Below are 21,988 nucleotides of genomic sequence, written 5' to 3'. Positions count from 1 at the left end.
CAAATTTCTGGGTGGACTTCATTTCACCATTCTGTGTTGGTGCTACTCACAAAGAACTGGAAAAAGTGATGGAAAACCATTAAAGACATAAACGGTACAGCTTTGTTTTTGGTAGGAAAGGCACAAGCCAAAGAAAAAGTAATTCTTAGATGTTCGCTTTGGTCAGTTGTGTTTGAACTTATTGATTGACTCCAAAGGCCTATTTTGTACTAAAACTCTTTGGTTGTAGACAAATCTACACCTAAAAGTAAGTGTTTTCTTTGGCTGTTTGTGAGTGACGTCATCTATAAAATTAAATGCCTTTTAGGAAGTCGACTGTGTGTGTGTGTGTGTGTGTGTGTGTGTGTGTGTGTGTGTGTGTGTGTGTGTGTGTGTGTGTGTGTGTGTGTGTGTGTGTGTGTGTGTGTGTGTGTGTGTGTGTGTGTGTGTGTGTGTGTGTGTGTGTGTGTGTGTGTGTGTGTGTGCGCGTGTGTCTTTAATGCTTTCCAAATTAACTGGTTCTCTGGGTAGATTTGTTTCCATCTCGGTGCGCATCTCTGTATAATTGGGTCAGCAGGTGTGTGTGTTTGCATTTGTGTTTGGGTGGAATGTCATTTGCCACTGTGCTTTCCTGCGTGTGTGTGTGTGTGTGTGTGTGTGTGTGTGTGTGTGTGTGTGTGTGTGTGTGTGTGTGTGTGTGTGTGTGTGTGTGCGTAGCTTGTTTGTTTGAGCTTGGCCAAAGCCATCACAGGGGGTTCGTGTTCATTTGTGCCGACGTCTGGCCGTATAGTACCAAACAGTTTTTAGGTACACACACACACACACACACATGCACAAACACACACACACACACACACACACACACACACACACTGAAAATAACTGAGCACTAAGGGAACACTTGCATCTTTCTTTACACAAAATGCTACAATCAGCCTTTAAAGCAAAACTTAAACACAAACACATTCAGCAACAGTGTGTGCGCATGCAGACACACACATGCAGTGCTAACTGTTGGGAACTTCACAAGTCTTAATGCAATCTCTATCTCAGTGGGCCAACAGACTTGAAATATGTCCCCTGCAGAACACAACCCTTGGACTGACAGCCTGACTCTAAGATTACAAAAATAAATACTGCACGTTTTAACCCTTGTTTACCTCCCAGTGTACTTTGTATGGTAAGCATTTGTTTTAAATTACATTTAATAATAAAAATCAATTAATGTGGATTTTTAACTAAAAGTTACTTACCATGGCTTCACGGTGGAAGAGGGGTTAGTGCGTCTGCCTCACAATACGAAGGTCCTGCAGTCCTGGGTTCAAATCCAGGCTCAGGATATTTCTGTGTGGAGTTTGCATTTTCTCCCCGTGAATGCGTGGGTTCCCTCCGGGTACTCCGGCTTCCTCCCACTTCAAAAGACATGCACCTGGGGATAGGTTGATTGGCAACACTAAATTGGCCCTAGTGTGTGAATGTGAGTGTGAATGTTGTCTGTCTATCTGTGTTGGCCCTGCGATGAGGTGGCGACTTGTCCAGGGTGTACCCCGCCTTCCGCCCGATTATAGCTGAGATAGGCGCCAGCGCCCCCCACGACCCCAAAAGGGAACAAGCGGTAGAAAATGGATGGATGGATGGGTTACTTACCATGCAAAGGTGCAGGTTAATCAATTAAATAATTTTAAGTATGGTGTACAGTTTTTTATTAAGATTATTTTAGAAGTTATTTCCTGACTAAGAGACCAGTTAAAAGCTCAAGAAAGTTTTGCATGTCATTCAAGTAAAGCTTCAAGTAGTTTACCATATTTTCCTTTTTGACAAGTTTTCCCATTTTATGAGATACTCAAATTGTTTGTTTGTTTGTTTGTTTGCTTTTTTTATTAGTTGCAAGATGTAATCATTAATTGGACTTTTTACATTGAACTACTATACAGTTTTTAAAAGATCATTTCATTTATGATGCATAAACTGTTTTGTAATTTAAAAAAAAAACAATTAAAGCTTGTTTGAAGAATTTATGAAAAGTGAAACATTTTGAAATAACAAAATAAGAGCTAGGGTAAAAATAACTGAACAGGCAAAGTTGAATTTTAGCATTCATAAACATTTTAAAATTAGTTATCCACTCTTAATACGCATTGAAACATTTTTTTATTAAGTGTCAAAAAAATACATATATATAATAGATTTTATTTTTGCTGGCGCCTTTCAAAACACCCTGGTGACTTACAGGCGTTAAACATAATCACATTTAAAAATTCACTACAAAATTATTAATTAATAATAAGAAAAAAATGTAAAACAGTAATTAAGATAAGGAAGCACTATAAAAAAAACCTGTTAAAAATACTGTACCGAAGAGTTGGCACTTTTAACTAGTAAGCTCTGCTTTCACTACTATTTGATACACTAAACCTTGGTCTGTCAGAATTATATAGTATTTAGGTGCTTAATTGCTACTATGCATTACTCTCTGCCCAGTTTCTCCTAAAAGTGATTAGTGTGTATTCCGATGATTGTGTTACATGTGTGTGACAGTGTGTGAAGCTTATTCCTACTCTGCTGGTGTCTCAGCTGCTACGTTGAGACACCATGATGGAGTTTTGTGTTATTGTGTCCCGAGGCAGTGATCTAATAGGACAGAGCTCAGTGTCATTGTTAGCACAGAGAAGGTGCTGCGAGGCACCATCACTTTATATATGTATTCATATTGCTAACCTATTTTTCTTCACATGGAGGGCCAATAGATCTTTTAATAGAAAGAACATTGGCTGCAAGACACCTCGGTTAAAATAGAATAAGTGGAAGGTTTGAAATAAAACGGTTGAATCTCTGAAAGTGCAAAGGTGGAAGGTATTGTTATGATAGCCGGTATAGTGATATATGAGTTGCTTTGGATGGAACTGTTCTTCCCACACCGGAAGTCCAATGTAAAGGCCTGTCCATCAAATTCGTATGTCTTACGCGGTTCTCCATAGTTAAAGTTAAAGTTCCAATGATTGTCACACACACACTAGGTGTGGTGAAATTTGTCTTCTGCATTCGACCCATCCCCTTGATCACCCCCTGGGAGGTGAGGGGAGCAGTGGGCAGCAGCGGTGCTGCGCCCAGGAATCAATTATGGTGATTTAACCCCCAATTCCAACCCTTGATGCTGAGTGCCAAGCAGGGAGGCAATGGGTCCAATTTTTATAGTCTTTGGTATGACTCGGCCGGGGTTTGAACTCACAACCTACCGATCTCAGGGCGGACACGCTAACCTTTAGGCCACTGAGTTGGTGAACCAGGAAGTAGTCGACAAACGAACATAAAGACAAACAGACACAAATTTTTCTTTTTAGATTAAAGTTTTCTCTTTTTGTTGCTTAAGTAACTAAATTCAACTAACAAAGACTAACAGACAAAGTGGATGCAGACCCAAAGATGATTTAGTTTTAACCCCCTCTCCTTTACAAATGTTACACTTTTTTTTATTTGTGGAACAAGTTTTATACTTTTTAATGAAACTTTAATTTAATTTTGATGCATGTCTTGTACAAAAACAAATTTATGGAAAATAACTGTTGTTTTTTTGTTAGTTTTTTTCAAAATGACAATTTTTACGTAATTAAAACATGAATGTTTTACCTTCCTAACTCATTTTTGACCGGGATTCAAACACATTCCTACTGCCTTTGTGGACAAGCCCTAACGCTGTGCGCCACAGGAAACCTGTATCATTGATGATGACATTTTTCTTTAGATTATTGTCAGCGATGGAGCAGGAAACGGCTAGGAATACATTTGTGATACAATTTCATTTAAAGTGCACTGTGATTCGTTATTTGTCATTTTACATTCCTTTTTTCACGGGGGCTCCTCTGGATTGCGGGGCCCTATGCAGAGCGCAAGATCATGCGTATGGATGAGGGGCCGCCCTGCCTAAAATGCCACAGTTGTTTGAGTTGCAAATAAACTGTTTCCCTGCCCCATAATAAAAATGGTACATTCTAATTGTCATATCATGAACCAGCTAACGTACGTAAGCAACGGATTTGGTGCTATGCAGTTTTCCATCGTATTTGGTAGAATCCAAAATAGTACAATCCAACCTTCTTACATCAGCCACTGGAAACCAGAAACTGGCCTGCCAACCAATAAACAAATGACAGTTTGTGCAGTTGGACGATTATTTTCTATTCTTTAAATCATGATTGAAACATTCCTCACCCCTGGTCTTGTATCATAAGTGGTGTGATCCTATTACTTGTGTCATTACCCTTCAACCAAACACACAAAATATGGTGCGCCATGATTAACAAAGAACCAAAACTGGTCTGATCCCATTGCCTTACATCATCATCAATGTGGCACAAAGTAGCTTGCTGACATACACATGGACAAACACACTAGAATATGGACTTTTTGATGGAATATGTCTTTTTCATATTTGAGTCAGCATTTAACTGTTTTTCCATACCAAAATCAAAAATAGTATGATCCCATCTTACACTATCCTGGAAGTGGCTCGCTAACAGACAAAACAACCTTTTTTTTTATAATTTACATTTTGGCAGATGTTTGCGCCTTGCCGAGGGATATCCTAATTTTTGGGTCTTTTTTTGGTCTCTGGCTGGTTTTGGAAACATTCAAATGTCCTCCAAATGTCCACATTGAGTTGGAGGCAATGTGCGACAATAAGTCGTGTGTTAATAACGAGGGCCAGATCACCATTGCAGACGGTTTTCACACCTGTCACATTATTCCACACTCACACCATCACCTTCTTGGATGCATTACTTGTGGCCCAAGCCATGCCAATGCACACACACACACACACACACACACACACACACACACAAAACCACAGGTACTTGGAATCATCACACAGTCCTCACTGGTTCTCATTTGCCCTGAAACCACCAGAAAACAAATACTGGTGAATGTGTGTGTATCTGTGTGCAGCAACTGGGGCATGAGAGAGGGCTATCCTGTGTGTGTGTGTGTGTGTGTGTGTGTGTGTGTGTGTGTGTGTGTGCGTGTGTGTGTGTGTGTGTGTGTGTGTGTGTGTGTGTGTGTGTGCGTGTGTGTGTGCGTGTGCCAGGCTGTTGTGCGGTCTCGGGTGTAAACGTGCAGTCAGGACTCATTTGGCAGACAAACAGGCCGCAGGCTGGCGAGGGAATGTACGCGTGTTTGTGTGTGTTTTTCTTTCTTTTTTATGTGTGTGTTTGTATTTGATAGACGAGCGGGTGGGGGAGCGCGTCAGAGCAAGCAGTGGAGGTTAAGTCTGCCTGACTGCACTTCAGCCTCTTTCTGTCACACCATCACACAGACACACACACACACACACACACACACATGCTGCTGTTTACCTTCACAGCTGACACACCTTCAAAAAGTCCAAAAACAGTCTGTACTCCTTAGTAATTTAGTCGTTTCATTTGAACAGTGTGTGTATTTTTGTACATCTTATTAGCTCCAGTACGTGAGGGGGTCAACATATTAGAAACATTTTCTCTGCGCAAAGCTGGACAGCCAGTTAACATCTAAATGTCCTCCAATAAGCACACAAGTTTGATCTTGTATTTTAGTAAAGTATTTTACATAAGGTAAACATGGTAGGAGGAGCTAGCAGCTACACAACAACTCAGCAAACAATAGCACACAGCTCGACATACATAGTAAGTATCCTTAATTGAACAATGTTGCAGTCTAAAACACAAGATGTGTCAAATTAAACTAGTATTAAAGGGGACTTATTATGCAAAACCAACGTTTCCTACCGATCAGTACCTGTTTTTGTGTTTTTGGGATCTGCATAAGTCCCGAAAATTTGAACTCAAACCATGTATGCATGGCAGAGGTATTTATAAAACAATCTTGCCTTCCTTCATACTTTCTCCAAACGAGCTGTTTTGAATTTGCCCAATTTGTGACTTTTTTCCAACTCGTAACATCAACCGATATCTCCATGTATGGTAAAGATGTACCCTCAAAGCTTTGTATGAAACCACCATTGTAAAACGTTGTAGTCAATGAGTTCCTTCTTTTTCTCTATCCTCTTGTTTTGGTGCAGACTGGCTCCTACATGCACATGCATCCTCCGCTGTTGCCATTTCTAAGACAAAATGGCACAGGGGTTCGTAACCATTTTGACCTTGGGGTCCAACTTTTACACTACAGAGGGGCCCGGTGCCCACTCAAATATTAACACTGAGTTAGTCACCTTACTCTAGATTTGAATAATATTCAATAATTACAGTGTAACAGGATAAACATTGTCAAATTATATGAAAGCATGTGTTAATTACAAATATCATTATTAAGGCTTAGGTCAGACTGACAAAATATATTTAAAAATATATATATATAAATATATTTATATATTTTTATTTGATTTTTGATTTTTTTTTTACAAAGTGCTAAAATAAATAAAGTAAATAAATAATGATATATGTCTCCTAAATAAACTATATGAATGCAGCTTCACCACTTTAGTCATATTTTTGCACTTAAGAAACTTCTCTATAACTGGAGCTCCTGACTTTTCTGTTTGTTTGAGATTGTCATCACTGCCGCAAGTGGTGGAAAAGTGTATTTCAACTAAATACCGCTGTGACTCGTACGGACCACTGATGCGAGACAGATATTTTTTTGCGGCCCAACAACAGGCTCCAGCTCTATGGTTAAGAAACACTGGTATAAATATAGTTTGAATGTATAACTGTCTTTTGACTCCATATGAAAACGCTAAAAAGTACAACATAGCTGATGAGGAGAAGACGAAGGCATGTCAAAGTGGAGGCATGTACATACGACCGCCCACAAAAACGCCAGAAAAAAAATACATTTACCAAGTTTTTGTTTAATACCGTAACTCATCATGGTATTATTGAGAAAGCTTTTACATTCCTAATTATTATCATTATTACTATAATTGGTATTATTATTAGCAGGTGGTTGGTGACTAACTGTCAGAGGTGGGTAGAGTAGCCAGAAATTCTACTCAAGTAAGAGTACTGTTACTTTAGAGATTTATTACTCAAGTAAAAGTAAGGAGTAGTCACCCAAATATTTACTTGAGTAAAAGTAAAAAGTATGTTGTGAAAAAACTACTCAAGTACTGAGTAACTGATGAGTAACCTGTTCGTTTAATGATTACGGCAACAAAATAATGCACAAAAACATAAAAGTAGCAATGAGCAAATTCAGAGCCAGGAATATCTCTTAAGCAATTAAAACAATATTATATATTAAATAATAATACATTAAAATAAAAAAAATAAGGCAAATTGAGCCACAATAACTTAACAGCACCATAGGCTCAGTAGGCATTCATTGATTGATTGAAACTTGTATTAGTAGATTGCAGTACAGTACATATTCCGTACAATTGACCACTAAATGGTAATACCCCAATAAGTTTTTCAACGTTAATCAATTAATAAATGACCAAGTCGAGGTGATCTACCTCATATATACATATACATACACACATATCATATATATATATATATATTTATATACAGTATATAATGTATATTTATTTATTTTGCCGTTTTTGTTCACATGTTAAAGGTGTTTTAATGAATATACATGCATGTTTAACACATAGATTCCTATCTTTAATGAAGACAAGAATATAAGTTGGCGTATTACCTGATTCTGATGACTTGCACTGATTGGAATCAGACAGTATAGTGCTGATAACGTCCCGGTTTTCAAATGGAGGAGAAAAAAAGTTCCTCCTTCCTGTCTAATACATCATGATAGTCGTTGGTTTTTGGCATCTTATTCGTCCAGCTTCCATATTTGTTTTTATACACTTTACAAGAAATACATTGGCGGCAAACTCCGTAGCTTGCTTGTATGCGCTGGCTTTCGGAGACACTTATTTTGTTAGCGCACTTTTACTGTGAAAACAGGAACTGTGCGATCGGTCTTTAGGCTTTTGACGGGAAGTACGGTTGAAATAAAAAGTGTCTTTTTTCCTTTACACTTTTGATTGATTGGTTGATTGATTGAAACTTTTATTAGTAGATTGCACAGTACAGTACATATTCCGTACAGTTGACTACTAAATGGTAACACCCCAATAAGTTTTTCAACATGTCGGGTTCTACGTGTGACGGTCACGTGACCACCTGGCTCTGTTTGATTGGTCCAACGTCACCAGTGACTGCATGTGATTGGTGAAACGTAAGCATGTGTAGTTCCTACTTTGAATGCGTGTCTGACAAAAACAAAACAAACAAAGCGTGCATTAACAGATCAATAAAAAAAAAGTAGCGAGTAGCGTCCTGATTGCAGATAAATGGAGTGGAGTAAAAGTAGCGTTTCTTCTCTATAAATATACTGAAGTAAAAGTAAAAGTATGTTGCATAAAAACTACTCTTAGAAGTACAATGTATCCCAAAAGTTACTCAAGTAGATGTAGCGGAGTAAATGTAGCGCGTTACTACCCACCTCTGCTAACTGTCCTCATGTGGTTAGCATCATTTAAGCAGTCTACAGCTGACTGGAAAGGGTTAGTTAATTAAAAGCAAGATTAAATGTTATTACTGTAGCAGCACGGACACAAACACAGCATGAGATGCCTTTTCAACAATGAACAGAAAACATGTAATTAGAGCCCAATAAAGAAGTCCCAGGTATGAAATGAAGGTCTTCAACACCTCAGTTTTACTTTCCTCCCCTCCTTCCATCTCACTCATCCTAGCGCTCTCTCGCCATCAATACCTCCCTCTCTCTCTCCATCATCAGCACTAAATTCCCATTGATGTTTCTTTTCTTCTGCTGTATCGATCGCTTCATGAGAAGGAGGGAGGGGGTGGGGGTCGAGATGGCGTTATCTGTTAATTAATTTGTCCTGAAGCTGGCCGCCTATTAATCAGACAGATAAGAGGCATTGGATGGCTGAACGGCGCAGACAGGCCATGGCGAGGAGAGGAAAGGGGAAGTGGAGGGTCTCGTATTGGCCTCGCATTTGCACACTAAAATACACACACACACACGTGCACTGGTTGTTCAGTGATTACAAACATACGGATGAAACACTCGCATACACACAACAGGAACAAGCGCAGGAAGTGCTTGTACACTACGAGCTGATAAAAATCGTTGAAAGGCCGCACTTGGCCTCAATAAATTAATCATGAGGCTTTTAATTATTGCTGTTTCCCGTTATGCTAAAGAACATGTCTGTTTGTGCATATCAGCTGTAATTAGGCTACAAATCCGTCAACAGCAAAGTGTTTATGTGTTTGGCTGTTGGTATTCATCCACAACAAACCATTAAGTCTTTATTGCATCACACACTGTGTATGGTACATTGGCAGTTTGTATAGTACATATGTTGAGCGTTGTATGTTTCCTAAATTAGGAGCCTAATTAGTTCTGTCACGGAGCTCTTAACGCAAAACACTTCTAGCTCAAATCATCCATTTCCTACCGCTTATTCTCTTTTGGGTTCGCGGGGGGCGCTGGCGCCTATCTCAGCTACAATCGGGCGGAAGGCGGGGTACACCCTGGACAAGTCGCCACCTCATCGTAGGGCCAACACAGATAGACAATAGGTTGATTGGCAACACTAAATTGGCCCTAGAGTGTGAATGTGAGTGTGAATTTGTGTCTGTAGCTCAAATCAACGTCTCACAATTAAATTATTTAATGTCAATTTCAATTGGTGCTTTTTCAAAGTAAAAACAAACTTAGATAACAAATATTGTATGAAGAACAATTCAATCGAATGTACTGTATTTTTCGGAGTATAAGTCGTTCCGGAGTATAAGTCGCACCTGCCGAAAATGCTTAATAAATAAAGAAAAAAACATATATAAGTCGCACTGGAGTATAAGTCGCATTTTTGGGGGAAATTTATTTGATAAAACCCAACACCAAAAATAGCCATTTGAAAGGCAATTTAAAATAAATAAAGAATAGTGAACAACAAGCTGAATAAGTGTACGTTATATGACGCATAAATAACCAACTGAGAAGGTGCCTGGTATGTTAACGTAACATATTATGGTAAGAGTCATTCAAATAACTATAACATATAGAACATGCTATACGTTTACCAAACAATCGGTCACTCCTAATCGCTAAATCCCATGAAATCTTATACGTCTTGTCTCTTACATGAATGAGCTAAATAATATTATTTGATATTTTACGGTAATGTGTTAATTATTTCACACATAAGTCGCTCCTGAGTATAAGTCGCACCCCCGACAAACTATGAAAAAAACTGCAACTTATAGTCCGAAAAATACGGTAATACTAAAAACTGCAGTACTTTTTTTAAAGTAATGTAAAAATAATTGTGGAAGTCGCTTCCCAGTGGTTCCACTTATCACAGACGTCACAGGAGACCGGCATCCGGAGTTGAACAAAGGTTTAATGTAGGGTTGGGCAATATGTCCTTTTTTTAATATCGCAATATTTTAGGCCATATAGCGATACACGATATATATCTCCCTATTTGATACATATAATCACAACAGTATGATGATTCTGTGTCTACATTAAAACATTCTTGTTCATACTGCATTAATATATGCTCATTTTAAACATTCATGCAGAGAAGGAAATCACAACTAAAAAAATCTAAAAATTTTTCCTACGGTGTTGATGTGGAAATGTTTGCCTCGGCATTTTGATGGTGTGGGCGTGTGGCACCGAATGGAGATGTTGATATGCGGAGTAAGCACTCTTCATTCTCTAGCAGGTGACTTTTGAAATGATGCTACATTTTAGCCGCAATGCTACTTTTTATTGCAACGCTTTTGCCCCTCATTTGATAAATTACGGTTGTTTGTTCGACATATTCCCACTTGAAGCCAAACCACTGCCAGACGATGGACCCCCTGCTGTTTTTCTCGGGAATTAATTCTTCCTTCATTTGTTACCAGATTCGCACCTTCTTTCTCTCGTATTACCACTCGCACGGCTCAGCTAGCATCACAGCTAACGTTACCCATGCCGCTACCTCTCTGCTCCGTGAGGGCGTATACGTACTGTATATGACGTGACAGTATGTGATGTGGGCTTGCTGTCTGTGAGAAGGAGAGACAAGAAAGAGCGAGGAGAGCCTGCAGTGTAATGCCCGCAGCTAAAAGCAACTGCGTGAAAACCTATACTCGGATATCACGATATCGTCATTTTCTATATCGCACAGAGACAAACCAGCGATATATCGAGTATATCGATATATCGCCCAGCCCTAGTTTAATGCACATCAATAGTTTTCGCTATTTTTGATTTTCAGTCCCTCAAATGTCGCTCCAACTCTCCCAGTCCGTCCTCCACCTGCTGTTCCCGACCGCTACTGTTAAAGACAACAGGTGATTAGAAAACTCGTACCACCTGGGAAATCTAATCACCTGTTCAGCTCTGTCTCGCCGTTGGCACTGCCACGCTCCCAGCTGATGGTGCTCTGTCCTCAGCACCTTGGACAGAGGCAGTGACCTTTGCTCTTGCAGGTAGCGCTGGCCACACCTCTCTCTACAATAATGTACAGATTTTACCTTAGAGAGAGGACATCTACTGTATCTCTTTCCAGCTGCTTCCTTGTCAAACACACCATCAGCAGCTTTTCCATATTTTCATGGGTATATGGTTGCCACTTTAAGCATAACAATCAGCCAAGAGACAGCTCTTATCTCAAAACACTCTTAAGTTGCGGTATCACGGGTGAATATATGCAACAAACCCTTGGAAATGTCTCTTAAAAGGTCTTGAAGTGCTTGACTTTGAGCTTGTAGGAACCCTCTTAACCGATTCGTGAAGTGTGCGTGTGATGTGTTAATTTTAGCAAGGCCATCACTTGTTTACTTTGCCCGCCGTGAGGCTGAAGTCCTAAAGCATGGGTCGGGAACCTTTTTCGCTGAGAGAGCCAAGAAGCCAAATATTTTAAAATGTATTTCTGTAAGAGCCATATAATATTTTTTGTAATAACATTGTTATTCTGAAGCTAACTGTGGAAGGGGGCGTGGCCTGCGGGCCTGCAGCGAAGCGGGGCGTTGCCAGGATCAGCCTCGAAATCAGCGACAGGTGCGTAGATGGCCCATCTGGGCCTTCTTATCTAATCACCTGCCGCTCGGTTATAAGCAGCAGCCAGGAGGAGAGACGGGGTTGGAGCTGGAGCCAAAGCACAAGCGAGGACGAAAGACAAAAAGACAATTGCTGTAAAGCAACTGAGAGACTTATTGAAAAATAAAACAATATTGTTACCCTGAAACAGGCTCTCATGTTGGTGCTTGGTGGTCTGAAGAACCCCCAGGAGGGCAAGCCCCACACTAACCAATAATAATTAAATAACTTCCTACCATTAACGCAACTTCTTAAACAGGTGCAGTAGAAAACGGATGGATGGATTAAGAATGCATGAGAATGTTTTATATTTTGAACATTATTTTTAACACTGTGATTACAAGTGGAATTATTCATTACTTATCGTGTTAAGCAATGTCAGCTCAGATTTATCCGAGAGCCAGACACAGTCATCAAAAGAGCCACATCTGGCTCTAGAGCCATAGGTTCCCTACTCCTGTCCTAAAGGATGCCCTCAAGACGTCTGCTTGACTTCTGTGTTTATAAAAAAAAAAACGTAATGAACACCTACAGTATGTCATCCCTGCTGGGGATGTCATTGGGTAGACAACACTTGGCAATGGTACATACTGCCCACCTTTTACTTTACCACTCTGTATATTTAGATGTCTTTGGTGGTGTGTGTGTGTGTGTGTGTGTGTGTGTGTGTGTGTGTGTGTGTGTGTGTGTGTGTGTGTGTGTGTGTGTGTGTGTGTGTGTGTGTGTGTGTGTGTGTGTGTGTGTGTGTGTGTGTGTGTGTGTGTGTGTGTGTGTGTGTGTGTGTGTGTGCGCGCGCGTGTGTGTGTGTGAGCGCGCGCGCTAGGGATGTCACAAGATGTAGATGGACTGAATTAGAGCACATTTCAAGCAACAATAGCCCGCAACCTGGACATAATGAGACGCCTGCCATTAGCCGTCAACACACTGTGAGATAAGAGCACACACACACTGGCACGCACTCCACCGTCTCAAGAGGAGGCGCGTGGCAGCAGATGTTGTCGAGGAAATATCTTGCTTCTGCTCTGTGCGCTCCTACTGGCAGGATGTGCTTGCAACACACACACATTGGAGTGCTGTGGTGCAGTCTGACAGGTGCGCTCACATGGGCCACCTCTCTTATGAAGACACACTCAAGCACAGGTGTGAATGCAGAGGTGTGTGTGGAGAGGACAGTTGTGAGTGTGTTGCATTAAAGCTATTACTGGGCCAAACAATTTTGGACAACTGTATGCTTCTAACTTGTGGGAAGAGTTTGGGGAAGGGTCTTTTTCTGTTACCTGTGCAGGAAAGCTTAGGTCTATCAAGGCATGCTAACACCTTTGGGATGAACTACAAACATCCTGTAGAAAGTATTTTCATGAGAGTCTGTTCTGCCACGTTTACTTCCTTCATTGCGTCATCATGCATAACTATAAAAGACATGTAATGGGAGTGAAGTAAAGAGGAAATTTGCGGTATGGCTGCAATTAGAGCGCATGTTTGAGAGGTGCAGCGGCAGCATTGATCCATGCAGGTTGTGTCAGGGGGAGATAAGGCTTACCTGTCCCCAGAGAACAGCCCTCAGCACTGGGGGAGGGAGGACAGGAGGAATCTACTGGACAGGAGGTTAGGGAGGAGAGAGCACTTTTGATCCTTTGAGACATTTTTTTTTTTTAACTGTCCACTTTTACTTCTAAAGTGTGGTTGTATATCAGAAAAAGACTAAATAAGACTATTAATGGATTCGATTACCAAATAGCACAGGAACACATTGATCATCACGTTGAGTGTTGGTGAAGAGCATGTCCACGTAAACGCGATTTCTCCCAGACAAACTTTCTGTCTCCTCACGATGACAACATTTCAGTCACATTGCATCTATTTCCGTAACTTTCCACATTTCATAATAGATTACCGTATTTTTCACAGTAGAATTCGCTCCGAAGTATAAGTCGCACCTGCCGAAAATGCATAATAAAGAAGGAAAAAAACATATATAAGTCGCACTGGAGTATAAGTCGCATTTTGGGGGGAAATTTATTTGATAAAACTCAACACCAAGAATAGACAATTCAAATGCAATTTAAAATAAATAAAGAATAGTGAACAACAGGCTGAATAAGTGTACGTTATATGATGCATAAATAACCAACTGAGAAGGTGCCTGGTATGTTAACGTAATATATTATTATAAGAGTCATTCAAATAACTATAACATAGAACATGCTATATGTTTACCAAACAATCTCTAAATCCCATGAAATCTTATACGTCTAGTCTCTTACGTGAATGAGCTAAATAATATTATTTGATATTTTACGGTAATGTGTTAATAATTTCACACATAAGTCGCACCCCTGGCCAAACTATGAAAAAAAAACACGACTTATAGTCCGAAAAGTACGGTACGTCATTACGTCCGCCAATACTGTGATTCCGTCCGTCATGGCGCTACGCTGGATGTTTATCCATGTCTTTGATACCAAAGCTTTTTTTGACACTTAATTTATGGAACTGAATTTCTTTTTTGATCGTTGTTTTTTTAATTAAATGTTTTTTAATTAAAAACAGAGAACAAAATGTGTGTGCTTAAATACTCATTGTGATGGATACAGTGTTTTAAAATTCAGTTTATAATTTTTTTTTTAATAAACTGCGTATTGGCTGCTTCTCAAGACAAGACCCGTGTCATGTGACTGCAACATTGACACCCCATTGGCTAGTTTTCAGACACCATCAATTTCTTCAGTCTTAATTTACCCAAAGTGGGTCTTATATTTTTGGCAACAATTATTACTGGGATGGGAATCAGCACCTCTAAGTCCGAGTCCATGGTTCTCGTCCGGAAAAGGGTGGGGTGCCATCTCCAGGTTGGGGAAGAGATCTTGCCGTAAGTGGAGGAGTTAAAGTACCTCGGAGTCTTGTTCACGAGTGGGGGAAGAATGGATTGTGAGATTGACAGGCGGATCGGTGCGGCGTCTTCAATAATGCGGACGCTGTATCGATCCGTTGTGGTGAAGAAGGAGCTGAGCCGGAAGGCAAAGCTCTCAATTTACTGGTCGATCTAAGTTCCCATCCTCACCTATGGTCATGAGCTTTGGGTTATGACCGAAAGGACAAGATCATGTGTACAAGCGGCTAAAATAAGTTTTCTCCGCCAGGTGGCGAGACTCTCCCTTAGAGATAGGGTGAGAAGCTCTGTCATCCCGGAGGAGCTCAAACTAAAGCCGCTGCTCCTCCACTTAGAAAGGAGCCAGAAGAGGTGGTTCGGGCATCTGGTCAGGATGCCACCCGAACGCCTCCCTAGGGGGGTGTTTAGGGCACGTCCGACCGGTAGGAGGCCACGGGGAAGACCCAGGACACGTTGGGAAGACCATGTCTCCTGGCTGGCCTGGGAACGCCTTGGGATCCCCCGGGAGGAGCTAGACAAAGTGGCCGGGGAGAGGGAAGTCTGGGCTTCTCTGCTTAGGCTGCTGCCCCCGCAACCCAACCTCGGATAAGCGGAAGAAGATGGATGGATAGATGGAATTTTTATAAAGTGAATTTTAAATCACTGTATTTTTAAAAACTTAATTTTCAAGCACATGCATTTGCTCACAAATATTTATTCAATGACATTGTCAGCATAATTTCATGTAAAAAAAAAAAAACGTGTTCACAAAATTAAAATGCAAAAAATCCAGATACATAAATTCAGTGTCAAAAAATGCTTTGGTAATTAATACACATATTAAAATTCATATTCAGAAAGAAAAAACGACGATTCGTACACTAGGCTATCCACAGTGCTTTACAAGAAGGCGTATAAAATTATGAATAAAAATAAAACCATAAAATTAATCACGATGAAATCATGAATAAAAAGAAAATCTTAAATATAATTGCAATAAAACATGAATACAGATTTAAAAAATGTGATCTAAGCATGTGACCAATAGGGTTGGGTATGGTTTGAATTCGAACGATTCCGATTCTTTGTTTCGATTCCGATTCCTGACGATTCTTGATTCCGATTCTTCTTGTACCATGCCGGGATCAATGTGTTTGCCAGGTAGTCCCTGGAAGGTGGTATGTATTTTGGGTTGAGAGTTTTCACCATATCACTGCAAACATAAACAAACATGTAATGTTGCTGTTACTGTTTAGCCCAGTATCAATTAGCTTAGCTCTAACGTTATTGCTTAACTAACCTAAATGTTGGAGATTCCACCTCTGAAAAGGGATGCAGTATTTTGACTATGTGTGCAGTGACCTTTCTGTGGCACTCTTCCGTCTGTGGCACCGACATCTTCCCCATTGCCGCTACGGTGAACGGACTACGCTGAGCACATCGCGGAGCTTGGCTAGCAGGTTGTAAATTGTCTATAAAAAAATATGCGGGCTAATTTGTTAGCTGCCTCAACGTTGGCGCAAAACACATTATTTATTGCATATATATTGTTTTACTTACCGGATTCGGACTGCAGTGCAGTCACCGAGGTGCCAGGATGGGCATCGGAGCCAGAGGAAGAGGCAGAGGAGGACGGTCGGCGCAGCGCGTCGAAGACGGGACACGCATTTATTTGTACTCCATGAACTTGGAGGTGCTTCATCATGTTCGACGTGCACCCTCCTAAGCACGAAACAGTCGTGTCGTACGGGTTACATTTTGCCGATATTTCATTTTTTTTAGTAAAATAAAGCCACATTTTCGACCGCCGACGCCCGCTATCCATGCTTGACTGACTCGCTTGGCTACGTAGGCTCGGCTACGTAGGCTCGGCTATGCTAACACTTCCGGCGGTGGCCGCTTTTTTGTTGGTGTTCAGCGGCTTTTTCTTCCGGTCGGTGGACTTATTCTTTTTTTCCAGGCGGAATGGGTATCGAAACTAGGAATCGATATTTAAACTTGAACGATTCCGGGAGAATCGGAAAGTTAGTCCTGGTTCCAATCGATACTCGATACCCGATACCCAACCCTAGTGACCAATATGATTGTATTTCCTGGTCAGGAATCCAGCAGCAGCATTCTGGGTGTACTGCAGTTTCTTTGAAGCTTGTTTAGAGAGCCCAGTGAGAAGGCCATTACAGTTGTCTTACCTGCGATAGACAAAGGCATGGATTAGTCTTGCTTACTCTGCTTTGGACATCGCTCCTTCAATGTTGGAAAATGTTCGTCAGCTGGTAAAAAGCTGCTGTTGGTATTGACTTAATTTGACAGTTAAATTCAGGTCTGAGTCTGAATATTATGTTTCAGGGAGAGCCTCTCAAGGTGAATAATAGCATTTTATTTGCTTCTGTGGGCCACAGACACTAACTTCAGTTTTGTCGGAGTTTAGCTGAAGAGAATTGATTTGTTGCTGCATCGAACTGATTTGTTCGATGCAGCGACAAAGTGAATCAACAAGCCCATGTTCACCTGTCGTCAGTGACACGGAGATCTGACCGTCACCGGCTTAGTTGTGGTAGGACACATTGAAGCTGTGTATTAGCTGGTCTATTGGCAGCATGTTCAAGTTGAACAATGGGGGTCCCAGAGTTGACCCCTGAGGAACCCCACATATCTCATTTGGTCTGAGACAGTTACCATTTCCAACAAAGTATGTCCTGTGATCGAGAGAGGACCTGAACCAGTTAAGAGCTGAACCGGTTAGCCCCAAAAAGTATGATCACAACAACATTACATACTTGCCTATTATTTTCATAATGTCTCATCCCAAATGACTGAATTGATATTTTGTCTCCAACCACATACCGCTTAATAATATTAGTTTTCTGCTCCATCCATGCATCTTATCTTCTAAAAATGCAATTTGTTTTCCTTTTTATTGTTTTTTCAGGCTTCTCCACGCTGTCTCTAGCAGACCAGATGAGTCTACTGCAGAGTGCATGGATGGAGATCTTGATCCTGCGTGTGGTCTACCGCTCGCTTTCCTTCGAAGACAAGGTTAGAAGCGGCTTTTTGATTGGTCATGCTCTTATTTTCTGGAAATGTTGCAAGCAGGTTCCTAATTGTCGCTGACTTGTGTTGTCAAGCTGGTGTATGCGGAGGACTACATCATGGACGAGGACCAGTCGAAGCTGGCTGGACTGTTAGACCTGAATAACGCCATCCTCCAGCTGGTCAAAAAGTACAAAGCCATGAAAATGGAGAAGGAGGAATTTGTCACTCTCAAGGCCATCGCGTTGGCTAACTCAGGTTGGTTGGAAGCATGTGTGCCTGTAAGTGTTTTGGTGTGTGTGTGTGTGTGTGTGTGTGTGTGTGTGTGTGTGTGTATGAGGCAGGCACGCAAAGAGTAAATCCCAGGGATCACCACTCCTGTGGGAGCCATCAAAGAGCTCATTTCAATCCTCTTCATGCAAACACACACTCATACTCTTAGAAATCTCTTCACACACACTGCTAGTATACAGTACACACATGGACTGTTCGAGCCACCTTGTACAAAAGTGACCATCCCCTTTTTTTCCCTTTTTTTTTTTTTACAATTAGCATAGCCGTCTTTTCAGATGCCTGTTAAATAAGGTGAAATCATTACAACCCAAAGTCTGTCAATAAAAGGCCCTCTCTGATGTGTCCGGCCGCATCGACAGCTGACTGACACACACACTCGCACGCGCGCACACACTTCGCCCCTCCCATGACCCGTCTTTTGAACTTTGTCTTGGATGGCGGCCAGCTCCTCAGTACTCTTTAATTACAAGGGGGGAACTGTCAATACAATGTGTTTAAATGGGAGATGCAATGGACGGGAGCTTTGAATGGGGAGGGAGGGCCCTTTTGTTCTCATCCTGTGACACTATCAGCACACTGACCCCCCCCAAATCTCTCTCTCACACGCACACTTTCTAACATGCCAATTTAACTACACACCAGTAGAATGTGACAATAACGTAGAATGATTGCAAACACTGCGAAAAGTACACGCTGCCATGCGCGGGGGTCTTTTGTAGGGGTTTTCTGTGTGACAGTCAATATCTCGGTTTTGCATGTTTGTGCATGAACAGAAACCAAAATGAAAACAAACAAGGCTATTTAATGAAAGGTTTGTGATGAATGATCTAAGATTTGTTTTATTACTTATTTTTTTTTTTTTTAATTCACAGCATTATATAATATTTTTCTGAATGAAATTGTGAACTACTTTAAATGTATTCAGCAAAAGCGGTCATTCAAAACCTGCGATGAGGTGGCGACTTGTCCAGGGTGTACCACGCTTTCCGCCCGATTGTAGCTGAGATAGACGCCAGCGACCCCAAAAGGGAATAAGCGGTAGGAAATGGATGGATGGACGGTCATTCAAAACTGTCGTTTCCTCCCTGCAGTTGGCAATCTGATTGTATTGTTTAGCCACTGTAGGCGACACAATTGGTCAGCAATAAAAAACTGAATGAAGTGAAATAAACTGTGACAATTAAAATAACATGAGAGGCTTTATTGCTTGTCCTCTTTCTAAAATATAAATAAGGCCTCTTTTTCCTGTTATAATCCAATATGGTACCTTTAACATATTGCTGCTTTAAGTAATAGCAAATAACTAAATATTACAACAATATTTTATATACATTACATCAAGTGATTCAGATGTCAATATAATTATCAGCCTGAGATATTTTCTGCACGATTGTCTCATTATTTTGGACCCCGAACATGTCCGTCACAACTGAAACCGTAAACGACAACAACATGGCACTGCAATCCACTCATTGAGACAACGAATGCTAGCATTAGCATTTTGAAGGGCACTGACACTAATTAATGCACAGGATGCTAATCGTCTGCATTAATGAAGCCCAGCCTTAAGAAATGTTAGCAAACGTGCCCCACATGTAAAGACACTTCAACTAGCCATGGGAAACAGGAGGCACGTGTGTGTGTGTGCGTGCGTGCATGTGTGTGTGCGTGCGTGTGTATGTGTGCGTGTGTGTGTGTGTGTGTGTGTGTGTGTGCGTGCATGCATTGTTGCATGTTTAAACATCTCACGCTCATTAAGTTGTGCTGTTTAGCTGCTAAGTGTACTGCGGGTCACAGCGCAAGCAGCGGCTATGTCTAGCAGGCAAAACACTAAACACACAACATTAATTACACCATGCATGTGTGAAATTAATCTGGCTTCATTTATTTACGTTCAGGAAATCTCAATTTCCATAAATGCTGTCTCATGAAGCTAAGAGGAAACCGTTTGCGTGTTGAAGTTGTATGTACTCTCAGTATGGTATGTTGTAATAATATGATCTGGTAAATAAAATATGAGCCACTGATCCAAGTGGACCACCCAGTCTTTTATAAACTGATACAAGCTGAGTTTTCTATTGATCCTTTATAGGACAAAGCCAAGTGGTCTGCTCCTGCATACTGATACATGCATTACTCTCTATAGATCCAGCCTTGTGTGTAAATGTGTGAGAATGCGTGCATGTGTGCTATTGTACACTAAAGGATCAGATAAAAACACCTAATTCAAGCAAGATGAAGTTGTGCAGTAATCATATTTTAAATTGATTGCCTGTCTTTGATTGCATTACTGTACATTATATTGTACAGGTTTACTTAATAGTTTGACCTTTGTCATACTCTAAGGACCTGGTCTATTCTAAGATCCAAATACCATGTGCTAATGAGTTTTTTGCATGTCCTGCTGGCAATATGTGCCCTCCACATTCACGTTAATATGCTCTCCAACCTTTGTGTGATATTAACTAACATTGTTGATGTGTTAAAACTTTTTTTACAATATAGAATCGCAATCTATAGACAGCAGAAACAGCTGACAGTGATCTCTTGTTGGTTGACCAACACAACAGCAGCGCATTCCAGCGTCTGAAAAGATCCAAAAGCAAGAAAATACATGTTGAAAGAAATTTTTTTCAAATAAGAGATATATTATAAGAATACATGTGAGATAGGCTCCAGCACCCCCGCGACCCCATACGGGACAAGCAGTAGAAAATGGATGGATTGATTTCCTAAATGAAAAAAAAGAACAACATCAAAACAAAAAAAACAGCAGCAGACAGCAAAATGCATCAATTTATTTTGTTTTAATCTTCCCCCTAAATCAGCCAATAGCTATATATGTCTATTTTTTTTTTATTTTTTATTTTTATGCCAGTCCAAATATGTTGACACACACATGTAGGTCGGAGGATTATCCGTTCATCGTGTCTTTGCAGCGCGAGCTCCTTCTTTTCAAAGCTGTGTGTGTAATTTTCAGTTTTGCACATATTTTTCGGAAGTGCAAAATGGCGCACATAGAACAGCATTGATAAATCACATTGCACATGTGCCGAAAGATTAGATTTGTATCTGTTCTTCCCAGTATTGTGGGCGTTCTCATGATCAGCATATACTCTACATATTCATGAAGACAGACACGCTAAATGGATTGCGCTCCTTATTCTGCTCATGAAAGAAGCGCAATCCTCTGTGCACAAATTTAGTAGATCAGCTTTGCACGTGCTATCAAGGTTGCTTGTTTTGCTACAAGCAACCTTTAGTAAATGTCTGTGTGTGTGTGTGTGTGTGTGTGTGTGTGTGTGTGTGTGTGTGTGTGTGTGTGTGTGTGTGTGTGTGTGTGTGTGTGTGTGTGTGTGTGTGTGTGTGTGTGTGTGTGTGTGTGTGTGCTTGCGTGTGTGTGTGTGTGTGTGTGTGTGTGTGTGTGTGTGTGTGTGTGTGCTTGCGTGTGTGTGTGTGTGTGTGTGTGTGTGTGTGTGTGTGTGTGGCTGCGTGGATCAGTAGTTGCCTTGTGATTATTATTTAACATGCATGTAGCCATTGATCGTAGCCATTGATCAGAGGTTGGGAGCCAAAGGCCAGCTGGCATTAAGACAGGTCTTCCCCAAGGGCCAATATGCAGCATTATTATTGAGGGACACTTTACACACAAACACAACTCAGATGCCGCCAGCAAAAAGAATTACACGCACACACAAGAGGTTTAGATGTTAGCAAATCTCTCCATCATCCCACAACTCCCAT

The 21,988-nt window shown here is 40.8% G+C and overlaps 1 protein-coding gene across 9 annotated transcripts in view; it reads left to right on the top strand.

Annotated features, from left to right (window-relative positions):
• The window catches only part of esrrga (estrogen-related receptor gamma a), a 279,698-nt gene that overhangs the window by 249,208 nt on the left and 8,502 nt on the right, over nt 1–21,988 (top strand). For all 9 annotated transcript variants that reach the window (XM_061879090.1, XM_061879133.1, XM_061879099.1 and 6 more), the window contains 2 exons: nt 17,850–17,956; nt 18,046–18,208. In XM_061879090.1, the coding sequence (XP_061735074.1) occupies nt 17,850–17,956; nt 18,046–18,208 (270 nt within the window). The remainder of the gene's footprint in view (nt 1–17,849; nt 17,957–18,045; nt 18,209–21,988) is intronic.

This window comes from Nerophis ophidion, linkage group LG02 (assembly GCF_033978795.1).
Source record: "Nerophis ophidion isolate RoL-2023_Sa linkage group LG02, RoL_Noph_v1.0, whole genome shotgun sequence".
Classification (NCBI taxonomy): Eukaryota; Metazoa; Chordata; class Actinopteri; order Syngnathiformes; family Syngnathidae; genus Nerophis; species Nerophis ophidion.
This window is presented reverse-complemented; position numbering and strand designations above follow the sequence as displayed.